The sequence below is a fragment of the Balaenoptera ricei genome, chromosome 4 (assembly GCF_028023285.1).
Source record: "Balaenoptera ricei isolate mBalRic1 chromosome 4, mBalRic1.hap2, whole genome shotgun sequence".
NCBI classification, from domain to species: Eukaryota; Metazoa; Chordata; class Mammalia; order Artiodactyla; family Balaenopteridae; genus Balaenoptera; species Balaenoptera ricei.
The window spans coordinates 3,195,727-3,219,134 of record NC_082642.1 but is presented as its reverse complement, the minus strand read 5'-3'; the positions used below and the strand labels follow the sequence as shown (position 1 = coordinate 3,219,134).

Sequence of the window (23,408 nt, the reverse complement as noted above, 5' to 3'; positions counted from 1 at the left end):
AGGGGGGAGAAGATGACAATCAGAGAAGGCTCTCTAGAGGAAAGGACCCTCTAGGATACATCTTGGAAAATGTAGTGAGTAAAGGAGGAAAGGGCAGTCTAAGGCAGAGGAGACCAGGCTATAGAAACAAAGGTACCGAATCAAAGACCTTATATGCGAAGGCTATGGAAACTTATTCCATAAGTGATGGGGATCCACTAAAGGGTTTTAAGTGAGAAAGATGGCTTGATCAGATTTATGTTAAGAAGCTTTACAAGAGGGAGGGGATATGGGGATATATGTACACGCACAGCTGATTCACTAAAAAAAAAGAAGCTTTACTTTGTCCTCGTGGATACTGCCACTGCTGCAGGCAACTCTCCCAGGCACCTGTCGCTGCCCAGGCTTGGAATATTCCATCCAGCCTCTAAGAAAGGGGTCAAATGAGAGAACTTTGAAACCTCACAGGGCTTGCTCTAGTCAGACGTGGCAGAGAATGGGGGCTTCCTGGACTCTCTAGCTCTCAAAAGAAAAAAATTAGAAAGCCTGTTAATATCTTGCTTGAGATCTCACTGGCTGTGTGATTTCCTTGTGACTGAGTGAGTCCCTGATCCATCCTCCAAACAAATGAAACCCTGGCCAGGAGTCTAACCCGAGCACTGAAAGCTTGCAGTAAAATTTAAGCTTTATTGCTTCCTCTTCCTTGTTAGGCAACCCCCAAATAGTAATCATGAATTCACTTTCCCTTCTCTTCCTAAGTCTATCAGTAGAAGAATACTTCATGTATGGGCGACAGACACACACACAGGGTACCTGGGCGATTGGTCTCATAACCCATCACTTGGCACCAACCATTTATGTTACTACTAAATCACCTTGAGATAGAGTTGACATCCGTATGTAAACTCCTGGATTTTTTTAAGAATACAGATTTCTGGGACTTCCCTGGTGGCGCAGTGGTTAAGACTCCGCGCTCCCAATGCAGGGGGCCTGGGTTTGATCCCTGGTCAGGGAACTAGATCCCACATGCATGCCACAACTAAGAGTTCACATGCCGCAACTGGAGCCCGCATGCTGCAACTAAGGAGCCCATGTGCTGCAACTAAGGAGTGGGGAAGCCGCAACTAAGGAGCCCGTGAGCTGCAACTAAGACCTGGTGCAACCAAATAAATAAATAAATAAATAATCAGAATGCCTCTATATCCATTAAAAAAAAGAATACATATTCCATCAAGTTTAAAAAGGCAGATAAACTCTATACCTTTTTGCAAATGAATTTCAACAACTTTATACCATGTTAATCTCTTTAAGACAAAGATACTTTAAAAACAAACCAAGGTCTAAGGATGGAACTTTGTGGGTTCAGAACCCCCCAAGATGATGAAATATCTCAGGTTCACTAAGGGATGGAAAATGGGTCCCTCTCCTTTCACCATTACACCCCTACCCCAACCAGCATCCCAGTGCTTGTCCAGAGAGAGGAAGACCCTCAGCACTGGGGAGAAGTTCAGGGTTGGGAACTGAGAGAAAGCAGAGTCTAACTGCTTTCCTCCCCACTCTCCCCACACACAACAGAGATTCAGGTGGCCTAACTGGCCAAATACAGCCTCTTGCCTGCATTGCCTGCATACCCTCCACCCCCCCCAACCCCCCTGTCACACGCAGGATTTGGGAAGGATTTTTAAACTGGCAACATCATCACCAAATGCAAATAAACTCATTACATTGAATTTCTTCTCAAGTCGCCTTACAAATATGGTCTTTAAAGCACAGTGAAAACACTCAAAGACATGAAATGCTGCTTAAAACTATCCCTGTAGAAGTGATCTCTTCTGTTGCAAAGAGATGAAAAGGCAAATATTTCTGAGTGCTTCGGGTTCCCTACTCAACAGTCATCACATGAGCTTCAATTGCAAAAAAAAAAAAAAAAAATTCACGAAGTGTTTAAAAATCTCCTTTAATTTTATTTTCATGAGCTCCAAGAAGAACATCGTTGCAGTTAATGTTACAAAAAAGCAAAGAGGGACATCCGAACATGCAATAAAAAATGGATTCACAGTGAAAATAATGTATGTTGGTACTAAAATATAGTTACTTGGCTCCCTGAAGGGAAAAGCTTTCTTCTAATTATCTATTCACTTGGGTTTTATCATGAGAAAATATTTTTTTTTCTGGAAAGCTTTGGGAAGTTTTCAATTTGTGCTATACTGTTATTGTTAGCATCTGCTGGAAGTCCCTCATTCTGAAAGCCATTATTTGCAGTCTATAATTTAATCAGAAAATTCAAAAGTACAACAAATAGCTTGGCAACTGTGTTCTTGTTACATACAAAGCCATTAGCAAAAATATGTAACAAAATTTATGTGAAACAAACAATTTTGTCCTTATATACAGAAGTTTGCTTTATTCCTCCTACCCTCACAGCCTACTCAAAAATGAGAGGGTGTGGAGGGAGCAGCTGCCAATCTCCTTTGAACTCTCCTTCTGGGTGGGGCAGAGAAATCTTAAAAGGTAAGTTAACTATTTGAATCTTCTTTTAACTGAGTTACAAAAATGCAGCTGGGCTTCTCAATAAAGAACAAAAACTAGGAAAAATGATAATGGCTTTAAAATAAAGAATTCATCCCTTTGTCCTTTGTAAAATCTCTTAACAGAGAGTAAAAATGACTACATTTGTGACTGTGATCTGAGGACACAGAGCAAAGAGCATCTTGGTGAAACATACGGACGGTAGAAACCAAGCTGCTGAGAAGTTTCACATCTAGGGCATGCACATACATCATACCGATAGAGTTTACAGCTCAGGGGAGAAAGATCCGAAAGGTACACGGGAAGTGTCACCCGAAGCTACATACAAACGCATGAACAAGAAGAACACACGGAGTCAAAGGGAGACGGTAATACAAGTTTAAAAATACATTTTAAAATCATCTCAAAGCCAAAGAACATATTTACTGAAAACTCGGACATTCTACAGAATATCTCGTAAACAGTGAAAATGCAGCTTATTTAAAATGTAAAAAAAAAAAATAAAAGTAAAAATAAATGCAGCTTTATGTAATTCACAGTCTCAAAAGAAAATAAATTTCTGGTTTATCATCACTGCTCGGCTCGGTCTGCAAAACGGAATGATGTGAACAGAACTGGTCGGCATGGCCGGAGCGCAGGGCTGCGCATGCGCCCTCGGGGATGCCGCGGCCCTCCACGCCGCAGCCGCCCTTGGCGCTCCGCAAGTAACCCGCGATGTACGAGCCGGTGGAGTGCCGGTTCCCCGCGGGCGCCGGCGCGCAGGCTTTGCTTCGAAGAACCACTCCTCCCACAGCGCTGGGGTTCACACTTTTCTGCTTGTTGGCTTCCTGCTTTTCCTTGGCGCGACTGGCAATATTGCGCACTCTGCTCTGACTTCTGGATGACAACTTTCTGACCAGGGCCCTGGGGAATTGATTGACATCTTGCTTGGAATACAGCACTTGGCAGCCGTCTTCCTGGTCAAAGGACACAAGCTTCCGCAGCTGTTCGGTCAGGGCATCTATAGGCTCTAACGACTTTGTTTTCACAGTTACGCCCTTCTTGTCTCTGATGCCAGTTGTAACAAAGCTCTTACTAATACACTGGTACTTGCTTTCAAAATTACAGGCGATGTCCTCTGATGTTAAGTCCCCCAGACTTTTGGATTTGCAAGGACTGGGCAGCTTCAGAGCAGGCAGAGGAGGGTGTGTGGACCGCTCGGGGGCAGGGTCATGCATGTCTTGAACGCTAGACAGGGGCCCAGGGGTCTGGTTCTTTTTTGCATCTGAATTTGAGAAATGGTTATGCATAAAACCAGCACCCTGATAGGCTAGATGAGAAATATTTTGATTTTTGACATCTTGAATACTGTTGAATATTTCAGAGACAGAAGAGTGGAGAGTCTCTTTACAGTAGCCATTTCTCAAGCCTCTTTGAAAATGTTCCACCACATCCTGACTGTATTTCAGTTTTAAAGGAGAAGCAAGGTGACTTGTGCCCTCTCTCCTATATCCATAGGTTGTTAAAGGCAGACTTTGTGAGTCTCCATCCATTTCCACGAGACTGCTCTCCCCAGAATTTAAACAGAGAGTGGGATCCACTATTACATCTTCCAGTGTCAAGTCAGTGGAAGTGGCAGGGCTGTGGTTCTTCAGTATTTCCCAGTCTTTTTTGTGGGTTGGACTTTTTGGTAACCAGCAGGGAGGATTATTAGAGGACAGAGGCAGATTGTTTTCCATGGCCCCTGTCTTGGTCTTCCCAGAAAGGTCATCATCTGCTTTAGTTTTAGAGACAGGAGTGCAGATAGTTTCACAAACAGCTGCATGTGTTGAGCATTCAGAGTTCTCGTGCCCCAAGAATGCAATCTGCTCAGGAGATGAGCACAGGAAGGATGACTTGGGTTTTCCACTGGAAAAGCCATGCTTGAAGGGCATTTTTAGGTCCATGGTAGGCAAGGGAGGATGGCCCGCTACCACACTGGGGCTCTGAAGATGTGACACAACTGTGGGGTTAACCTGGTCTCTGGTCTCATCAAACTGGCCAATCAGTGCTGAGATGGAACTGCCAGGCTCATTCTCATTTGTCAAAGTGACATTATCAATCAGATGGGAAATTTCACTCTCCTGGAGAATTGCAGTGGAATGTAAGTCAGGTGTGTCAGAACAGAGAGTAGAGACATCTGACAAAGAAAACGATGTTGCAGCTCTGCCCTTATCCCAATTACCTTCCAGCTTCTTAATCTCCAGATTGCTTTGAGAAAGGATGCTTCCTGACAATGCGCTTTTCCCTACCACGAAGCCCCCAGCATTCCCGTTTTCCTTGGTTTTCACACCACACAGATCTTGTGTTAGGATAACTGCAGGGTCACGAGCCAAATGCTGCCTTGGGGAGAGGGATTTGTTGGTGCACTGGTGTTCCTGGCGATCACTTAACACATTTGATTTGGTTCTCCCACCCTTTGGACCTGGTACCAACTCTTCTGTGATTGACAAGTTGGCGGTAGAAACAGCAGAGTCCCTGTGGCTGATGTCTTTGTGGAGGAGAGCGCTGGAGGAAGCGGATAACCTTTTGTTGAAATTTGGAAAATGTTGGTCTTTTATACTTGCCTTCCCATCTCTTCTGCCATCCTTATCTTCTGCTGAATGAAACAAACAATATTTTAAGTGACACGTATCACTTTATGTAGGACCTGCAAACACTCATGTTTGTCTTCAGACAGACAAATGGAAAATGTAAATCTGTTACATCGTGACAATATAATTATGGATTGCATAGATTTGCAACAAAGTGTCTGTGTGATGGATAAATGGTAAAATATAGTAATTTCACTGAAACTTCCCTTTGAATAGCTATTACATCAGCTAAGGATGTAATATTCATTGTAAAAAAAAAATGTCAATGAGTTACCATACTTTTACAGTGAAGATTACCTTAAGTTGTTTCCTATTCAGATTTGTACTACACAGAAGCATGGCAATAAAAACAGAACAAGACAGCTCTGTTAAACAAAGTATTGTGGTACCTGTAAGCAAGATACTGTAAGCTTTCAAAGTTATACATGTGTTAGAGAAAAAAAAAAACCCACACAAATCATTTTGAAAAACATTTTGGCAAAATACTGATTTTAACCAATTAATTTCTAAAACAAATTGGAGGGTGCAATAGATGCATTAAAATATCAGTATCTGTTGACTTTAAAATGTAAAAATAAAGACTTGGTCACCAATTCTATACCATTGCTAATATCTAATTTTCCGTTGATCCTATTTTTTTGGTTTTAATACATAAATTTCATATTGCATTCTCCCCTAAAAGAGGTAGTAAGATATCAGGCACAGTAAGGAAAACTATAAAAATACACAATTCAAAGTAACTTGGGGTACCCCATCCTGTTTAGTATAGTGCTAAGACAATATTGATATTAGGTGTTCAAGGATTCTTAATCACATTATTTTAATGGATTTTATGCTTTCAGTTATGAAAATCAAGAAAATATGTTTAACTTTTTATTAAATATTTTCCTAACTAAAAAAATTCATCATAAAAATTTGATAAACCCAAAAATGATAAGGAAAAATATAAAGATTATATGATGTTACCACTCAGATAGCCACTGTAAGCTTTTGTAGAGGGACAGAATTATGTATACAATTTTTTATTCTGAATTTTTTCCACTTAATTTTTCTTCTACATGATAACTTGAATCATTGCATGGTTATGTACTGCTCCATATTTATAAGTTTTATACTTTATTGTTAAATATATTATGCTATATATATATGAATAACATATAACTTTCCTATTTTTTAAAGGGAGTAAAGAAACATAACTATTGCTTTCTAACTCACCTTAATGGTAGTAACATCTTAATTGTGGCATTACAGGATTAATTATTACTAATTTCTTTTGCTTTATTTTCCCCCCAAAATGGAGTTATTTATATTTATATATAGTTTACTTTCCCCCCAAATGGAGTTTTGAAATAAATTTTAAAGCATATATTTCATCTCTTCTCTGATACTGCTCTTAGCAAAATTTCAAACTTGTTAACTGCCTTTTTCTCCTTCAAATAAACCATTCAAAAATTGGTTTGTCTCCCTACAATATCTTACAATAAAAATCAATACAAGCAAAGTGGTGTTTGTGAGAAAATAGATCATTGAAATTAGATTGCATGATGAAAGAATTTTGCTAAAAGAAACAGGTATCACATTCTACTGTCTGAAGTGATTTTGATTTAATTAAAACTTATTTGTTGCAGAGACCTCACATGGGCACAGTTTTGGTGCTTAAATTATCTAAAATAGGGTGGGGGAAGAGTCACCGACACAAGGCAAGAGCTCTTTGGTACACTGTAAAGCAGATATCACTCTTTATCACGTTCTTGATATGAGTGAAGCATTATGCTCAAATTAAGGGAAAAGATGGGTAATGCCTGGTTCCTATGCCTGAGGAATCTGTGAATGGACAGGAGCTGCAGACGTGCTTCCTTCCCTGCCAACATCCAGCGGTCAGGGAAACGAGGCCACAGGAAAACAGCTAATAAGCTACCTCTTGAGGAAGCAAAGATTTCTCAAGTGAAGAAGGTGGATTACTTTTAAAATCTGGCTTTTCCTCTTTCTCCATAAACATTTCCAATTGTAGAAACATGTTATATGGTGGGAAAGAAATATAACTAAACTCAACCTCAGAAAAGTCAATTTAATTTTATTCCTCCTCAGAAAATCAGTAAATAGTGTACCCACTTAGAAAACCATGATCTCTGCTCACATTTTGCAGGTTTCACCTCCCTCTGTGGTACCTCATAGACCCGTAGGCTCCATGCCATCACATCTGATCCCTCACTGTCAATTTCAGATGCCAATGTTATTTCGAGGCTTTAGGTGACTAGGAGATAGCTCTTCTACCACCCACTCCCCAAAGTTTAAAATATGGTCTAAAAGGTAACACTGTAATGTACTGTAATGATTTATTTTTCAGTATATTTTACTTTGACTACAAAATGTCAGCCATGTCATAATGTTAATTAGGGACCAAAATGGGCCTTAAAGGGGTGTATTCTTAGAGAAACGTAAAGCATCTTACCCAGAGAGTTTTCCTTTCCTTCTGTGTCTCTTGCAGTTTCGGATATAGGCAGCGACAGAGCCCCCAGAAGACTTCTGTCAACAGGCATAGAGACAGGGCGTGCTTGCAAACTGCGTGTGGTCCTTCTCAGGACCCCATCTTGATCTCTTGCAGCCTCAGACACAGAATCCTTTATCTCTACCATCTCTTGGAAGCCCATTTTGCTCTTTTTTCTGCCTTTGGCTGGAGCACTGGCTGTGCGTCGCAGAATCCTATCTCCAATCGATCGCTTCCGAACATAATGGGAACTGTTTTCCGAAGAGCTGTGCCTGGGATTCTTATTGAACAGCCCCTTCAGACCTTGGAGCTGTCTGTTCTGAAGACACAAAAGGACCAAGCACAAGTTAAGCAAATACCACTGTGTCAACTGCTTGCCTTTTCAATGACAGCTCCATGAAAAATGGATACAAAACGAAATCTCACAGCCACTGAAGAATATTCAAACCAAGAAAACAGCAGCTCACAGCACGTTTGCACAACGTCATGCACATCTTATCAACCTGACTTTGGGAGGAAGGCAGCCTCCCATCTTCACAACCAAGCTTTCCCACAAGTTTCCTGCCCAAAGGTGACAAGGTGGTAGGAAGAGTTTCCACAGTGAAAAGACTATAATGAACTTGAGCCACCTTAAAGCAACAGATGCATGTTTTAAAGTGGTAAGCAGGAAGATGGAGCAATGTGAGAGAGCATGCCGCCATGACCACTGAAAGAGGAACGCGCCAGCAACAACCAAGCACCATGCTGAGAAACTACCTTTGTAGCTCCTAGAAAGTGCAATATAGTGTAACTGGGGTTGAGTATTAAAGGGCTCCACTGCAAGGGGGAAAAAAGCACAACAGAACACAATTTGGGCTCATTCAAGAAGGCTGCACAAGTAAAAACAGAAGGAGACAGAACACACATGTTCTATAAACCCTTTCTCCCACTTTGGATATTTAGTCGCAAGTTCATTCATTGCTCAATTCACCACCATCATGTTGTGGTTTATGCATATCAACCCAAACACACCTTGAAAGTAATAAATGACTTACACATGGACATTTATTTAGGAGAGAGAACACAAGTCCTACAGAACACCTTCTTGGCTCAAGTTTGTTTGTTTGTTTGTTTGTTTGTTTATTTATTTATTTATTTATTTATTTATGGCTGTGTTGGGTCTTCGTTTCTGTGCGAGGGCTTTCTCTAGTTGTGGCAAGTGGGGGCCACTCTTCCTCACGGTGCACGGGCCTCTCATTATTGCGGCCTCTCTTGTTGCGGAGCACAGGCTCCAGATGCGCAGGCTCAGTAATTGTGGCTCACGGGCCTAATTGCTCCACAGCCTGTGGGATCTTCCCAGACCAGGGCTCAAACCCGTGTCCCCTGCATTGGCAGGCAGATTCTCAACCACTGCGCCACCAGGGAAGCCCCTTGGCTCAAGTTTTTAACAAACTGATTTTTATTATTTCCCTCAAGCATGTTAAGTGCTAGAGATGCTGCTTTGTTCACCTGGGATTCCTAGAAATTCAAGAATCATTTTTCGATCATTTACATCTGTGTATGTTTAGGCCAGAGGAGAGAGCCCAACAAGTAGCACAAATAGAAACCCAGGACTAAACACAGAAAGTCATAAAACTTTATCACTCTTAGAAATTAGGATCCTTAGCACCTCACCCCTCCCAGCTGATGGATGTGAGAATAAACACATACCTCCTATTTCAGGCCAAATTGGTCTACTACCTGCCAGTTGGATTGTAGTCTTTAATAATATTAATATTAGCCAACATTTTTGAGCATTTACTATGTGCCAGGCAGCTTTTTAAAAATAAAGTATTTGTTTATGAAGTAGGTACTACTTTTACTCCACATGTACAAATAAGGAAGCGGAAGCACAGAGAATGTATATACCTCTGGAGGAGGAGCTCCAGGCAAAGCAGACCTTCTGATAAAGAGCACTGGACATTCCTGGGCCCTGGTCAATGCTACAGTCCCTCCAAATCACATCTAGTCCTGAAAATTGATTCCAGTGGCCAAGTCCCCAATTACTCGGCATTACCAGAGGACAGCCTATTGATTTGTAAATCTCAAGTGAGCTCTGCAATGAAGAAATTGGCATCAGCAAAGAGCTAGAATGCACTTTTATGGTCTCTTCCTTTTAAGTCCTGTGGGTGGCTTTTAATTCATTCGTGATTGTTAGGTTTCCAGTTGAATACAATGGCACTAAATGAATGCATCCTGCCTAGAACTGGCTGGGCTCATAGCCCGGTTAGTACAGGTAATTCAAACATCTGAGACTACATTTCCCACTGCAGCCAGCTGGGTCTTTTTAAGGATTATAATAAAATTCAAATATGTAAGTCTATCTTTACTGTTTTAGTCAAACAAATGATTGCCCTAGAGAGTAATAGTTTTCTCAATTCTTTTAAGCCCAGAGAGGGCCCCTAGGTGGAGGGAATGAGTACACACCCCTAAAAAGAGGAAGGAGCACACATGGATGGAGACCTGTGGGCAGGAGAGCACACTGAGAACAGTGTGGGCTGGGCTTCACTAGAGTTTTCTGTTAAAAAAACAGCTTGTCAAGATACACATTCCCTTTTATGCAATGAATTAGAAAACTTTATTAAGGACCATATTATTGTTGCATGTGGCTTTAAGCCCCGTGATCTTTCTTACCTTTCCATAGATTTCATTGATTGTTATGTGGACAAATATGGATGCTTCTGTCAGTCCTTCCAAATAGACATGCCGGTAGCCTGATAAAAGTAGAGAAAGTAGTTTCCTTTTAGTTGAACTTGCATTTGGCTTTCCCATGGGTGCAACAGAATTAAATACCTGACTTTACTATAGTTCTTTATGTTAACACTCACATTATCATATAACACATATTTTATATATCATATATGCCATGTATCATGTATATCACATATCATATATTAAATCTTCCAAAGAAAAGGAATGGTCAGTCTAGAGAGAAAAGGCCAGCCAGACTTACCAGGCACTAAGCTGCTAAAGGTCACAGTTCTTTGCCCAACAAAATCTCGTCCAATCGGATCGTGATCCCACACAAGGAACCGAACCAAAGCTATTTCTGGCATGTGTACTGTAAATGTGAGGGTTTCTTCCCACACAGGGTTAAATCCTCAGAGAAATAGGAAAAGACAAATTAGAAAAGCAAAGGGGTTGGCTAAAAATGATTTAGCAGCAACATCTGCAAAGCAGACAGTGAAAATTGCTTGCAATGGTTATTAAACTCGTGAAGATGACTGAGCCACCCCGGGATGCCTTACTGAAATAAAGCCTTGGAGTTTACCCCATTGCTAGAAAATAATTGGTAAGAAATTGCCTGTAAATCATTACATCAATTCTAATAATCTTTGATGCCAAATTGCATTGTAGAGAAAGCTCTTTTAGACAATATCCAGAATGTTTCGATAAGCTCAGAAAGTATCTATAGTAGCGATCTAAGAATAATGTTTTAGCAAAAGCAATAAAGAATGATTCCTCTCCCCCACCCCCATCCCACCCCAGTAGAATGATGCTTCTCACCCACCAAAGATTCTGCTGCTGTAAGCATCACCAGCAAGCATTTTGTAAGGTTTCAATGCTATGGTATATATACCATCCCATTTAATTCTTATGGTAATCCTCTAAGGGTGGCAGGGCAGAGGTTTTTTTCTAATTAAGAAAAAATATATATTACTGACTTTCAAAAATATATAACTCTTAAAAATTACACAAGTAACCCATGCTCACTTTTTAACATAGGAAATATAATGCTCGTTTTATAGTCGAGAAAAACTGATGTTCAGAGAAAATAACATGCCTAACATCATACAACTAGTGACAGAGCCAAAGGAGACGAGGCACTGGTGATTTCCAGTGGCTTCTCATGAAGCAAGACCTTAATACATGAAAGATGACATAGCTGCATAGCTACTGAAAATAAATAGGAAAGGCATATAATTCAACTCAAATTCTAAAAGGCAAAACCACGTTTATTTCTTGGTAAAATTCTCTCAGATAAAATAATTAAACTGATAAAAATTCAAGTACTCTATAAGTTTGTTCTTCTTTTCTAAAAATGAAAATTCATGTTATTAAATGTATGCGTTCAGGAGGCATCAGCCACTTAACCCTAATGCCTTAGCTAATGAAATAATTATGGACTGAAAATCATTGAGATGTCCCTCCTGAACAAGAGAAGAGATACTTTTTGTTGACTTAGTGATGACATCTCAATTATTTCTGAGACCAAAAAAAATACATTGAGCATTGGTAGGAAAATGCAGTATGGGAAGTTTGCTTATTTTAAGCATGTAATTTCCTAAGTAACAGGTTTGTGCTACTCTTGAACCCTCAAATTCCTTTCCTTAAACTCCTCTTAAGGTCTCTCTAGGAACCTCTAATTTCCCAAACGTTTTGAGGATTGGGGTTTAGATTTTTTACAGTATTAAGGACTAGAGATTGAGAAGAACAGGCATGCAATAATGTTTGTCATATGTATGAATGAATACAACCTTAGAAGATTACTGTGAAAAAGACATGAGGCTTGAGTAAAGGAAGTTTTCTTTACAGGAGGCCAAAACAGAAGAAGAAGGCTGCCCGTGCACCACAAGTACATATTCAAGAAGTAAACTTGCCAGGGCATGCTGCACTTGCCTTTACAGTTGTACATGCTCCAGAAAAAAATGAGAAATCATTAGGACGTGGGCTTCACAAATGAGAACTTTGAGGCAACTCATGGCATGAAAACAATATGAAAATATAACGAGTCATTTTCCTACATGAAGTTTTAACCCAGATCTTTAAAATATCATTCATTTCACTAGAAAAAACCATTTGCTTCAAAAGCAGAAGTCTTGACAGCCTAGATTACAACATCCATCAAGATATACCATGCATCAATCCCATATTTACTTAGTTTTATGTGTTGAAAAATCTTAACAAAACTCAGATGGCAGTTACAGATTTTAGAAATTTGTTTCTCTTCCATGTAGAAAAATTCTCTTTTTTAGTGCAAACTCTATTTCTAGAGCATCCTTATTAAAAGTGAACAGAGATTATAATCTTACCATTGTCATCTACCACACGAGTTTGATCTTTACAACAATCTACTGGCAATCCGATAATTTCAACTTCTACAAAAGGATCAATGATCTATATAAATAAAGAAAGTATTACTACAACTGATAAATTTCTACACATGTTAATTTAAGAATATTGGCCAAAATATCACATATCAACAGCAACCCATTTATTTAGGTGCTTACTAAGAAAGAGAAATTGTACCAGATTCAACAGAGTCAACTATGAAGCAGGAATTAAAAAAAGATTACATTGTTATTTGCCAATATCTACTAATGCTACAAAAACTTAACCGGATGAACCTTCAACTCCAGTTGAAGGTATATACCCAACAGAAATGAGAGCTTCTATCTAGGCAGAAATGCTCAGAGCAGGTGAATTCGTAATAGTCACACATTGGAAACAACCTAAGTGTCCATTATGAGTAAGATGGATAAACTGTGGAATATCCATTTAATGAATACTACACAGCAATGAAAAAATAACAAAGTTGTGCTACATAGCCATAATGTAGAACGAGCCAGACACGAAAGAGTGTATACCGTCAGAGTATTTACATTTACATAAAGTTTGAGCACAGACTAAATGAATCTGTTTTGACAGGGACTGGTATTTGATGGGGGGAGGGGAGGACTGGGAGTAGATATTGACTGGGAGGGTGGATGGAAGCCTTCTGGGGGTTCTAGATATGTTCTACCTTGAACTGCTTACATAATAATTAATCAAGTTATCCACATTTGATTGGTGCACTTTAATGTAGTTAAATCAATTGTGTCCTATGACGTAAATTTAAAAGTATTTAAAAATAAAAAGATGAAAAGGTAATCAAAAGAAAAATATGAGTGTTTAGTGCCCCTCCTCCTCACCTTTACCTCCCCCATACCCCCGGCCCTCTGGGAGAGGGATCCTGCTTTGTTTGTCATCTGTAAGCTCTCCTTTGTAGTGCCAGTACTGGATAAGTAGCAATGAAGGAATAAAATCCTAAGGAACCCAGAAAGGAGGGAATTATGAAGTCTGGGAAAACATATATTTAGGAGCTTGGAGAGTAAGGAGAATACAGTTATGGAGGGAGCTTCAAGGAATATGAGCTAGAGGTATGATAGAAAAACATTTTGAGACATTTAGGTGGATAGACACACTTTTTGTTTACTAAATAAATCACAGCTAAAGTTTACTCGTTTTCCACTAATTCTTTGATGCTAGAAGTTTTTCCTTAGAATAGAACACTGTGGTAAAACTGTACCATTGGGAGTCTTGGATTTGGGGGCAGCTAATACATATGACTAAGGAAAATAAAATTAAATTCCTTAATTTTAAGGAATTTAAGAGGCTTAATTTAAGTCTAAATTAAGGAATTTAAGAAGCCACAGGCTTGAAGAACAACTTCCTGCTTCGACACTTGGTTCCTGTGCTGGACTTTGGCAAGTCGTGTAACTGTCTGTGCTTCAGTTTCCTCATCTGTAAACCTAAGATAACAGTGTCCGCTTCATCATGCTGGTGACATGCCGGGAGAATGGAACTGGCTAGTGGTAGCAAGATTAGGGAGAGATTTGGGAGGTAGAATGTCCAAGAGATGCTAATTGAGTAGATGTGGAGAGCAAAGAAAAGGTGAAAATTAAAGATGACAATCAATGTTCTGATTAGGGGCAAGAAAAAGTATTATTTCATTCTCAGAGATATGAACAAGGTGAGAGATCACAGGCTGAGAATTCAGGGGGACTAGAGGGGGGAGAAACTGTATTTTCATTAGCCTATGACTAAAGCACAAATAGTAGAGTATTAGTACTGTAATTTTGCGCCTGGCAGAAATCACAGATTTTTTCAAGTCACATTATAGTTGTTGCAGAAATCTCCGTGTATCACCCATACTTATCACGACTTCAAAATTCTAATAGTTATTCAATCCCCCTCTAGATCCTGCTATTTATTGCACACATATTTGTATGTCACAGTTTGTTTTTAATATACTGATAAGTGAATATCAATATAGTTTGTCCTGTGTACCTTTATCTATTTTATTTTACGCATTTAAAAACATTATTCTGAGAAGGGGTCCAAAGGCCTCAACAGATACCAATGGGTTCTATGGCTCAAAAAAGAGTTAAAATCTCCTGACAGAGAACCTCATAAACCACAATAAGGAGGTTGGATTTTATTTTAATTATAAAAGAAAGATAATCCTCATACATTTAAATGATTACTCTAACCCCACAGACTATGTATTACAAAGATAAAGAAATACCGATGCAGTGAAAAACACCTGGAAGAAACCTCCTTATCCAAGTAACATTATCAATCCTGGGATAAACTGACAGAATGTGGCCCCTGATATGATACACTGAGAAGGATACACATTGCCCATGTAGTATTCCTGCCAAATATGTTTAGTCTGATTCTAATCATGAACAAACAATCAGGTAATCCAAACTGAAGGACACTCTGGACACAAGTGGCTTGGACATTTTTAAAAATATCAATATAATGAAAACAAAAGCTGGAGAACTGTTTTATATTTTAAAAGACCAAAGAGAAATGACAACTAAAAGCAATGTGTGATTCTTAACTGGATTCTGAATCTAAAAAGAAAAAAAGAAAATGTAAGAACAATTTGGGGACAATGGGGGAAAACTGAATATAGGTTTTATATTAGATAACATTAGTGTACCAACAAACTATTGGGTATAAGATAGGCTCCAGGATGTATTGTACAACGTGGGAAATACAGCCAATATTTTGTAATAACTGTAAATGGACAGTAACCTGTAAAAATAAAAATTGCTTTAAAATAAAATTTTAAAAAATGAATAAAGTTCTGATGGTCTAAAAAAATAAAATAAAATAGAAAAAAATATATTATTGTACCGATATTAAATGTCATGGGTATAACAACTGTATTGCGGTTATACAGGATAACCTTCTTGTTCTTAAGAGACAAATGTTGAAGTATTTAGGGATTGGGGTCATGATGTTAACTTACGCTCAAATGATTCTCCAAAGAAAAGAAAATGCATATATATACACGCATATATATAATTAAATTTTGTTATATTTGCTTTATTTCTCCCTTTCATGTGGATAAGTATATATGTATGTGTATATGTATATTTATGCACACATTTACACATGAAAGGAAGATAAGGCAAAAGTAATAAAATTTAATGAGTTAACTGGTGAATCTAGGTGCTGGAGATATGGTGTTCATTTTATTATTCTTGCAACTTTCCTGAGGTTTGAAATCTTTCAAAATAAAAAGTTTGGGGGAAAATATAGGAAGTGAGTCTTCCTTTTTGCAGACAATAAAGAAAAATGGAAAGAAGAGGAAGTAAGGATAAACTTTCTGATACTACCAAAATAATTATTCTTGCTGCTGAGAGAACAGAATTGGAAACAGGGAGGCCAGTGAGCTGGGAGGCTACTGCAGCAGAACTGCCAAGAGATGATGGTGGCCTGGATTAGGCTGAAGGCAGTGCAGATGGAAGACATGGTCCCACCTGAAGCTCCTACTTTCTGAGAGGGAGGACATGGGGCCATCTGCTGGAGAAAGCGATGAGAACGAATGTTTGAGGAGAGACGAGGTTGAAAATAGCCACCGTGGAGAACAGGATAGAGGACTGATCAGGGGGGGAGTTGGGATGGCAGTACAGCACTACATGTGGGTCGGTGGAGATCTGAGACAGAGTTGATGGTGGGACCACTGCAGAGCTGCTTGGTTTCACCATCGACATTCAAGATCCAGAAAGGATAGTTTAACAGGTGGGAGTGGCAAAGAGCCTGAAGTGATGGACCACTCCTGAGAGGATGGACATGAACAGAGGAGGGGCTGACAGGTAGGGAGAAAATGGAGGCCAAGGAGGCCAAGAGCAGGTGGAGTGGGGATAACGGAATGAAAGCTCTGGAAAGAGTGGAGGCTGTGGTCACAGAGGGAGACATTTTACAATCACGCAACAGAAGTGCAGCAAGGCAAGAGCCAGCCTGTGGCCAGGGAGCAGGTGGCCGATGTGCAGCAGAGGTGAGGGTCACAGTGGATGAGGAAGGCAGACGGAAGGTTAGGATGTTCTCCTAGGCAACGTGTCTATTAATAACGAAATTGCTCCTTGCATCTCAGTTCAGCATTGCCAGTGTCAGTCTTGAATCGTGAACTGAATTGCATTGCACTCATGCCTCCGAAATAGATGATGCACTGCACGCCAGAAAGAACTGTGTGTGCTTTGCCAATAAGTCAGTCAATATCTGATGAGCTGAGGTCAGTGCTCATTTACAAACACACACACACACAGAACCCTTAAGACATTTCAGATGAAATGTAAACACAATAAAATAAATCACATAATTAACCACTTGGTCGTATACAGCTTACCTCGCCTCGGTCTCCAAACATGGAATCTGGAGGTTTGGGGAGTTGCTGCCCGCTAATCACTTTCAGGATGAACTGCTTCTTAGGGTTGGCAGGAAGTGGATCACCAGAGAAAGGGTTGAAAGTACCTAAGCCAAGTAAAGCAGAGGTTAAAAATCTAGGTTTGGTGGCATGGAAAAATACACACACACACCCACATACCTTAAGCTTGCAGAACAAAGAAACAATAGATGCTGGATTACTATAGTGTTTCTTAAAGCAAACAAATTATCACGTAACTATCAGCGTGGCTTTTGCCTGAAGGCAATGCCAGCTGGCATTTCCATAGCTGTGTTTTTTGTTAGAATCTATGCTCCCAAAGGCCAGAAGATTGGACCCATTTAAAACAAGTGTCTGTGATGCAATTATCAACCAAGGCAGGGGGTAAGAGGAACATTTTATTTGAATGTCCATAGTACAGAGAAGGGGAGCAGTTGTCAGACTCACATAATTTTCCATCCTAAACTATTGCAGGTATAGAGTGAATATAATAAACAGAAAGAAGACCTGAAATTAAGTAAACAGCATAGCAAGAAAACACGCAAAGCACAAAATTCTGAAGACACATCTGTCAACAGTTTTTTACCTGAACTGTTAAAAATCCAACTTGGAAATTTTAAAAAGAATTTTAATGAGCAGAACCAAAAGGAAGTGTTTTTGATCTAACATTGCATTACCTTTTTTTGTTGTTGGTGTTAGCACTGTTTTGTAATTGGAATAAACTGACTAAAAAGGGCTTGATAAAATTGTTTCAGGTGTTATTACAATCTTGCCAGCAGGTCTCAGACTCATACTCCCTTAGAGAGTTTCTGAAAGCATTCAGTGAATATCATGCTGGACCACTGGATTTCAGGTGACAATCCACTGGTATTATCCATGTCCCTCTTTAAGTGCATAACATCACAAGGAACATTCTAAACATCACGCTACCCAAATACTAAACAGTTGTGACGAGTTCTTTATTTACATTTCAATACCGAATTTATCTCTTTTTTAAAAATCATGTTGCAAAACAGAGGCATCACACTTTCCACAGAGCTCCTTCAATAGAGGTCTCCTGCGTTCAGAGCCGTGACTATGAAGTTAACACACACCTTTGCACATCTGCTGGGGTTTGAGGACATAGCCGCAATTGCCATTTGTCTTGAATTTGGCTCGATTTAACTGCATCATTCGCCCTTCAGACTGGTAGTTCAATGCCACTGTGCAAGTTCAAAGTTTAAGAGAATAAGGTAAGACGGCAGCGTGGAGTCAAGACACACGGAGAACCACTCCTCCCCAAGGCATACACACCTAGCTGGCAACCTGCGTTCCAGTAGGGCAGAGGGTTGAAGTTACTGGAATCGATGCGGTAGGCGGAGGGATAAATCCTCGTGAGCTGCTTCTGATTATAAATCATGAACTGCTCAGATTTCTGCTGAACCACCTGATGTGCTCTTGTTTCACTGAATGATAACACATTTCCTGTGGTTCCTAGAAGTTTTTAACAAAGAAAACAGAAACGTGAGAACTGCTGCAAAGAAAACACCACTCATAAAAGATCTTATAATGATGTCGGATTACACCCATAATAAAAGGCAGAGCAAAAGAGTGAATTCAACCAGAGCAGGCACAGCTCCTAAGCAAGAAAGGTCTATAAAGTTCCACTCTCGGGACTCTTTTGCCATCTCAGATCAGAGCTGTGCATCTTGCTCAGATAACTGCCTATTTCTGGATCCCACATTCTCCCAAGAATTCAATCATCTCACTACTTCATGTCTATCTGACTAGTATGAAGAGGACAGACAGGAAAATTATTTTCTAGGCGCATGATTCAAACAGAATATCTTTGCCAGAGATCAAGACACCTATGGATAAATAAAACTATCTTTGTAACTCATTCCTGATAAAAGGGAGACATTCATTGAAGGCATTCATCTAAAAAGCATACATATGAAACACATTAAGTGACAGCATTCAGAGTTGAAGAAAATAAAGGGAAAAGACCAATTCCAAAACAGGAAAATTGGGTTTTAAAGTTACTTTGAATAGAATTATGAAACCAGTCAAAACCTATTTGGGAGAAAGGAATAATAATGGAAAAAGAATTCAAAAGAACATTATAAAGAAATAAAAGTTTCAGAAACAAGAACAGTCATCCACCTAGCCAGATTCATAAATAATGGAAAAGTAAAGGGAGGTTAAAAAACAGGAAGCCTATATTAAAGTTTCTGCTTGGAGCATCATCAGAAAGGGTTAATCCAGGACCAACGAAGCTACGAGTTAGGGGGTCATGATGGAGTGAACCTCCAATTATTTAATATCTTACCCTTTTCTCCCAGTACTATCTTTTGTACCACATCTAAAATGCTCCCACCCATCCCACCCCTTCACCAGACATCCATACCCCAGCCCCAAAATGACCACCCCATGTCATCTGGTCCTGTTGGAATAGACCAGCCTAGATAAAGATCCAAACTTGCCCAGAGTCTCATTCTCATTCCAATGTGTGCTCTGAACCCAGACTGAGGGACATGGCCCATGAAACAAAGGAGAAGAATTATAATCTTACTGGGCCTGAACTGTGTCCAGACTCTGCATGTTTATTCATGCACAGTCTCCCAGGGCCCTTGTTGTCCTTAGGGTTGTACACCCTTAGTTATTAAACACTGGCCAAATGACTAGCAACTATACTCTACAACGTGGAACAGTCATAAACACAAGTGGGAGGCAAAGAAATTAGAGGATTACAGTGTTTAATCTGATGATTTCCCTCATATAGACTCTTTCCTTATCAAATATATCAATAGCTTATTGACATAACTTAGCATAGTTTACATATCTCAAGCATACTAAAAATGATCATATGTGTAGATTTTGATGAGGAATACTTTGAACATGATAAGAGAAAATATAGTCTTTTTGACAAACCACATTCAGATGGAGTAGCACTAAAATTAGTACCACTATTTTCTCTGTCTCTCTACATAAATTACGCACAGCACATTATCAGTAAGATGACCTTGCTAATTAGGTACATGTCAATTAGTATAGAGTTGAGTTGAGTAATAGAGTTGAGTTGCTTTGCATTAGGATGAGCCATGCATTCATTATCTATTGCTTATTTTGCGGCTAACACACACACACACACAGAAAAGACAAAAACAGATAAAGTTCAGGAACTAAATAGTCCTCAATATTATTTTCCATTAAGCTAATAGGATTATGATTACCTAAGGCATGTAGTAGAAATTATATTTCTATGAACCAAATATACCTTTAACTCCATTAAAATACTTCCTGAGTTTATTTTCTAGCTGTGGGCAGATACTATAAGAATGTGATGTTCAGGTACCACCTCACACTGGTCAGAACAGTCATCTCAAAAAGTCTACAAATAATAAATGCTGGAGAGGGTGTGGAGAAAAGGAAGCCCTCCTACACTGTTGGTGGGAATGTAAATTGGTGCAGCCACTATGGAGAACAGTATGGAGGTTCCTTAAAAAACTAAAAATAGAGTTACCATATGATCCTGCAATCCCACTCCTGAGCACATATCCAGAAAAGATGAAAGCTCTAGTTCGAAAAGATACACACACCCCAGTGTTCACTGCAGCACTATTTACAATAGCCAAAACATGGAAGCAACCTAAATGCCCATTAACAGAGGAATGGATAAAGAAGATGTGATACTTATATACAATGGAATATTACTCAACCATAAAAAAGAATGAAATAATGCCATTTGCAGCAACATGGATGGACCTGGAGATTATCATATAGCAAAGTCAGACAGAGAAAGACAAATATCATATGATATCACTTACATGTGGGATCTAAAATATGACACAAATGAACTTATTTACAAAACAGAAATAGACTCACAGATATAGAAAACAAACCTATGGTTACAAAAGAGGAAAGGGGAGGGATAAATTAGGAGTTTGGGATTAATATATACGCATTACTATATATAAAATAAAGAACAAGGTCCTACTGTGTAGCACAGGGAACTAAATTCAATACCTTGTAATAACTTATAATGGAAAAGAATCTGGAAAAAGAAAAGAATGTGATGTTCACTTGCTGAGAATCCTACAGGTTCTCATGGTCTCACATGTGAAATTAATTTTTTTTAAATAATTGTCACCATCTAAAGAAGGAATCAACACCAAAGGGAAGAAAATCTGCAGATAGAAAAAGATACACTTGTGGAATGGGGGGAAAAAAAGAAAGATCTGAGGAAAGAATTCTGGAGGTTGTGAGGACATAAGACTCAGCACAATGTTGTTTTCCCTTCACGGAGACACGAGAAAATGGGAGATTCTGACGTACATTTCTCTTCCACTAAAATTACAATTAGATTGAAAACCCATATGACCACAGTTTATTTTCATAAGCACCCATTAACTGAACAAAATACAAGTGAGAAAGGAAGAGGATAAAGAGAAAGAGCAGCTAGCAGGAAACTCAGGGTAAGAACAGTTGTAACTAGAATTTCTCAACTCCACATACGGCAACTGATGGGTAAGAAACTGTGAAAGAGTCAATGCTTCTGAAATTTCTGCTCTTGTTGTTAAAATTGCAATCTGTGGATTAAATTATTTTCATCAAGGTCAAAATTTTCAATGAGAAAATACAGGGCGTTTCAAGATGTTGTATTAGTCAATTAATTTCCTCTTTCTTCTAGTCATTCACACTTGGAACAGCCATCTGTGATCTGGCCATCAAACTAGGTCAAGTCTCCATAGTTTGAAGACTGGGAAGACCTTGCTCTGATACATTTGTCTTTTTAATAATAATAAAGTCTTCCTCTGCCCTGTTGGAAATTTCTCTGACCTCTAGCCAATTAGGCAAAGTAATCAGTAGAGCCCTCCCTGTAAGCTAAGCATTGTACCAGCAATCAGTTTCCTGACACTCAAGCTGGATTCTACACAGTTCCAGAAATGTGTGCTGATGATCCGATTAACAAAAGTTTAATTAACAATTGACAAAGAAAGGTCAGGAGTGTGTATCCAGAAGAAGAAACACTCAGGCCTTACCATCATCCACAATGTCCTGGGCTGCCACGGAGTTTGTGTACACAACCAAATCAGAGAGCTCTCGACAGAGCTTCATGGTTTTCCTTCGGCGGCCCAACCTGTAAAATACACACCCAGGACTCATGACATTTTAGAGCTGGAAGAGGTTTGGGCTTTTGGTTATTCCACCTTCCCTACTTGCTCCTGATGGAGCCAGGATTAGAAACCAAATGTGATTTTTAGTTCAGCATTCTCTCCACCACAACACCGTACTCATGTGGCTTTTTTCACCGCTCAGCCAGACTTTATTCACAGTCTCTTCTCCTGAATTTGTGAGTTCTACTGTGAAGGGCTTGATTGCCACCATTACCCAACTATGGAGTAAACCAGAGTTTAGCAGGGAATCACTCTGCTTTGTCAGAAGGAGAACCTGGACTAAAAAGCAGTAGGGATACTGTACTGTCAGTCACAAGAATCCTGTATCTAAAGATAAATACACCAAACTTTCCATAGTCATTATCTTCTAGAGGTATAATTACAGTGATTTTTGTTTTCTTCTTTATGCTTTTTCTATATTCTTCAACTTCTTAAGACAAACATCCATTACTTACTCTCTCTGTACGTCTATATCGTCTGTATCCCATAAACCACTCCTAGGATCTGCTCTACAACTTTACAAATTCTGCTACTTACTCTTTGCCACAGTAAAATTCTCCACAGATTATCACATTCCCCACACAGACACACTTTTCTCCTCTAGGAAAACATATAATCATTAAAAACTTCAATCCCCACCAAAGGAGATACACAAATGGCCAATAAGAACATGAAAAGAAGCTCAACATTAGTCATTAAGGAAATGCAAACTAAACTACAGTGAGATACCACTGCATATCTACTAGGTTGGCTATAACCAAAAAGGCAGGCAATAATGAGTGTTGGCAAGGATGAGGAGAAACTGGAATGCTCATATATTGCTGGAGAATTTTAAATGGTACAACTGCTTTGCCAACATAGTTTGTCAGTTCCTCAAAAAATTAAACAGTTACCATGTGACTCAGGAATTCCACTTTTAAGTATATACCCAAGAGAAATAATAACCTATGTCCACATAAAAACTTAGAAATGAATGTTCATAGCAGTATTATTCATAATAGCCGGAAAGTGAAAACAACCTAAATATCCTTCAGCTAATGAATAGATAAATGAAATGCAATATATTCATACAATGGAATATTATTCAACAATAAAAAGGAATGAAGTACTGATACATTCTACAACATGGATGAATCTTGGAAATATTATACTAAGTGAAAGAAGCCAGACAAAAAAGGCCAAATATT

At 39.1% G+C, this 23,408-nt stretch overlaps 1 protein-coding gene across 1 annotated transcript in view; it reads right to left on the bottom strand.

The window, feature by feature from the left end:
- Window positions 1–1,941: 1,941 nt before the first annotated feature.
- Window positions 1,942–23,408, bottom strand: part of PLCH1 (phospholipase C eta 1) — a 238,967-nt gene continuing 217,500 nt past the window's right edge. Inside the window, exons 15-23 of the mRNA XM_059920073.1 lie at window positions 22,087–22,184; window positions 18,359–18,538; window positions 18,160–18,267; window positions 17,030–17,154; window positions 12,660–12,744; window positions 10,580–10,726; window positions 10,261–10,340; window positions 7,573–7,927; window positions 1,942–5,125 (exon numbers count right to left, since the gene is read on the bottom strand). Of these exons, the coding sequence (XP_059776056.1) occupies window positions 3,042–5,125; window positions 7,573–7,927; window positions 10,261–10,340; window positions 10,580–10,726; window positions 12,660–12,744; window positions 17,030–17,154; window positions 18,160–18,267; window positions 18,359–18,538; window positions 22,087–22,184 (3,262 nt within the window). The 3' untranslated portion in view covers window positions 1,942–3,041. The remainder of the gene's footprint in view (window positions 5,126–7,572; window positions 7,928–10,260; window positions 10,341–10,579; window positions 10,727–12,659; window positions 12,745–17,029; window positions 17,155–18,159; window positions 18,268–18,358; window positions 18,539–22,086; window positions 22,185–23,408) is intronic.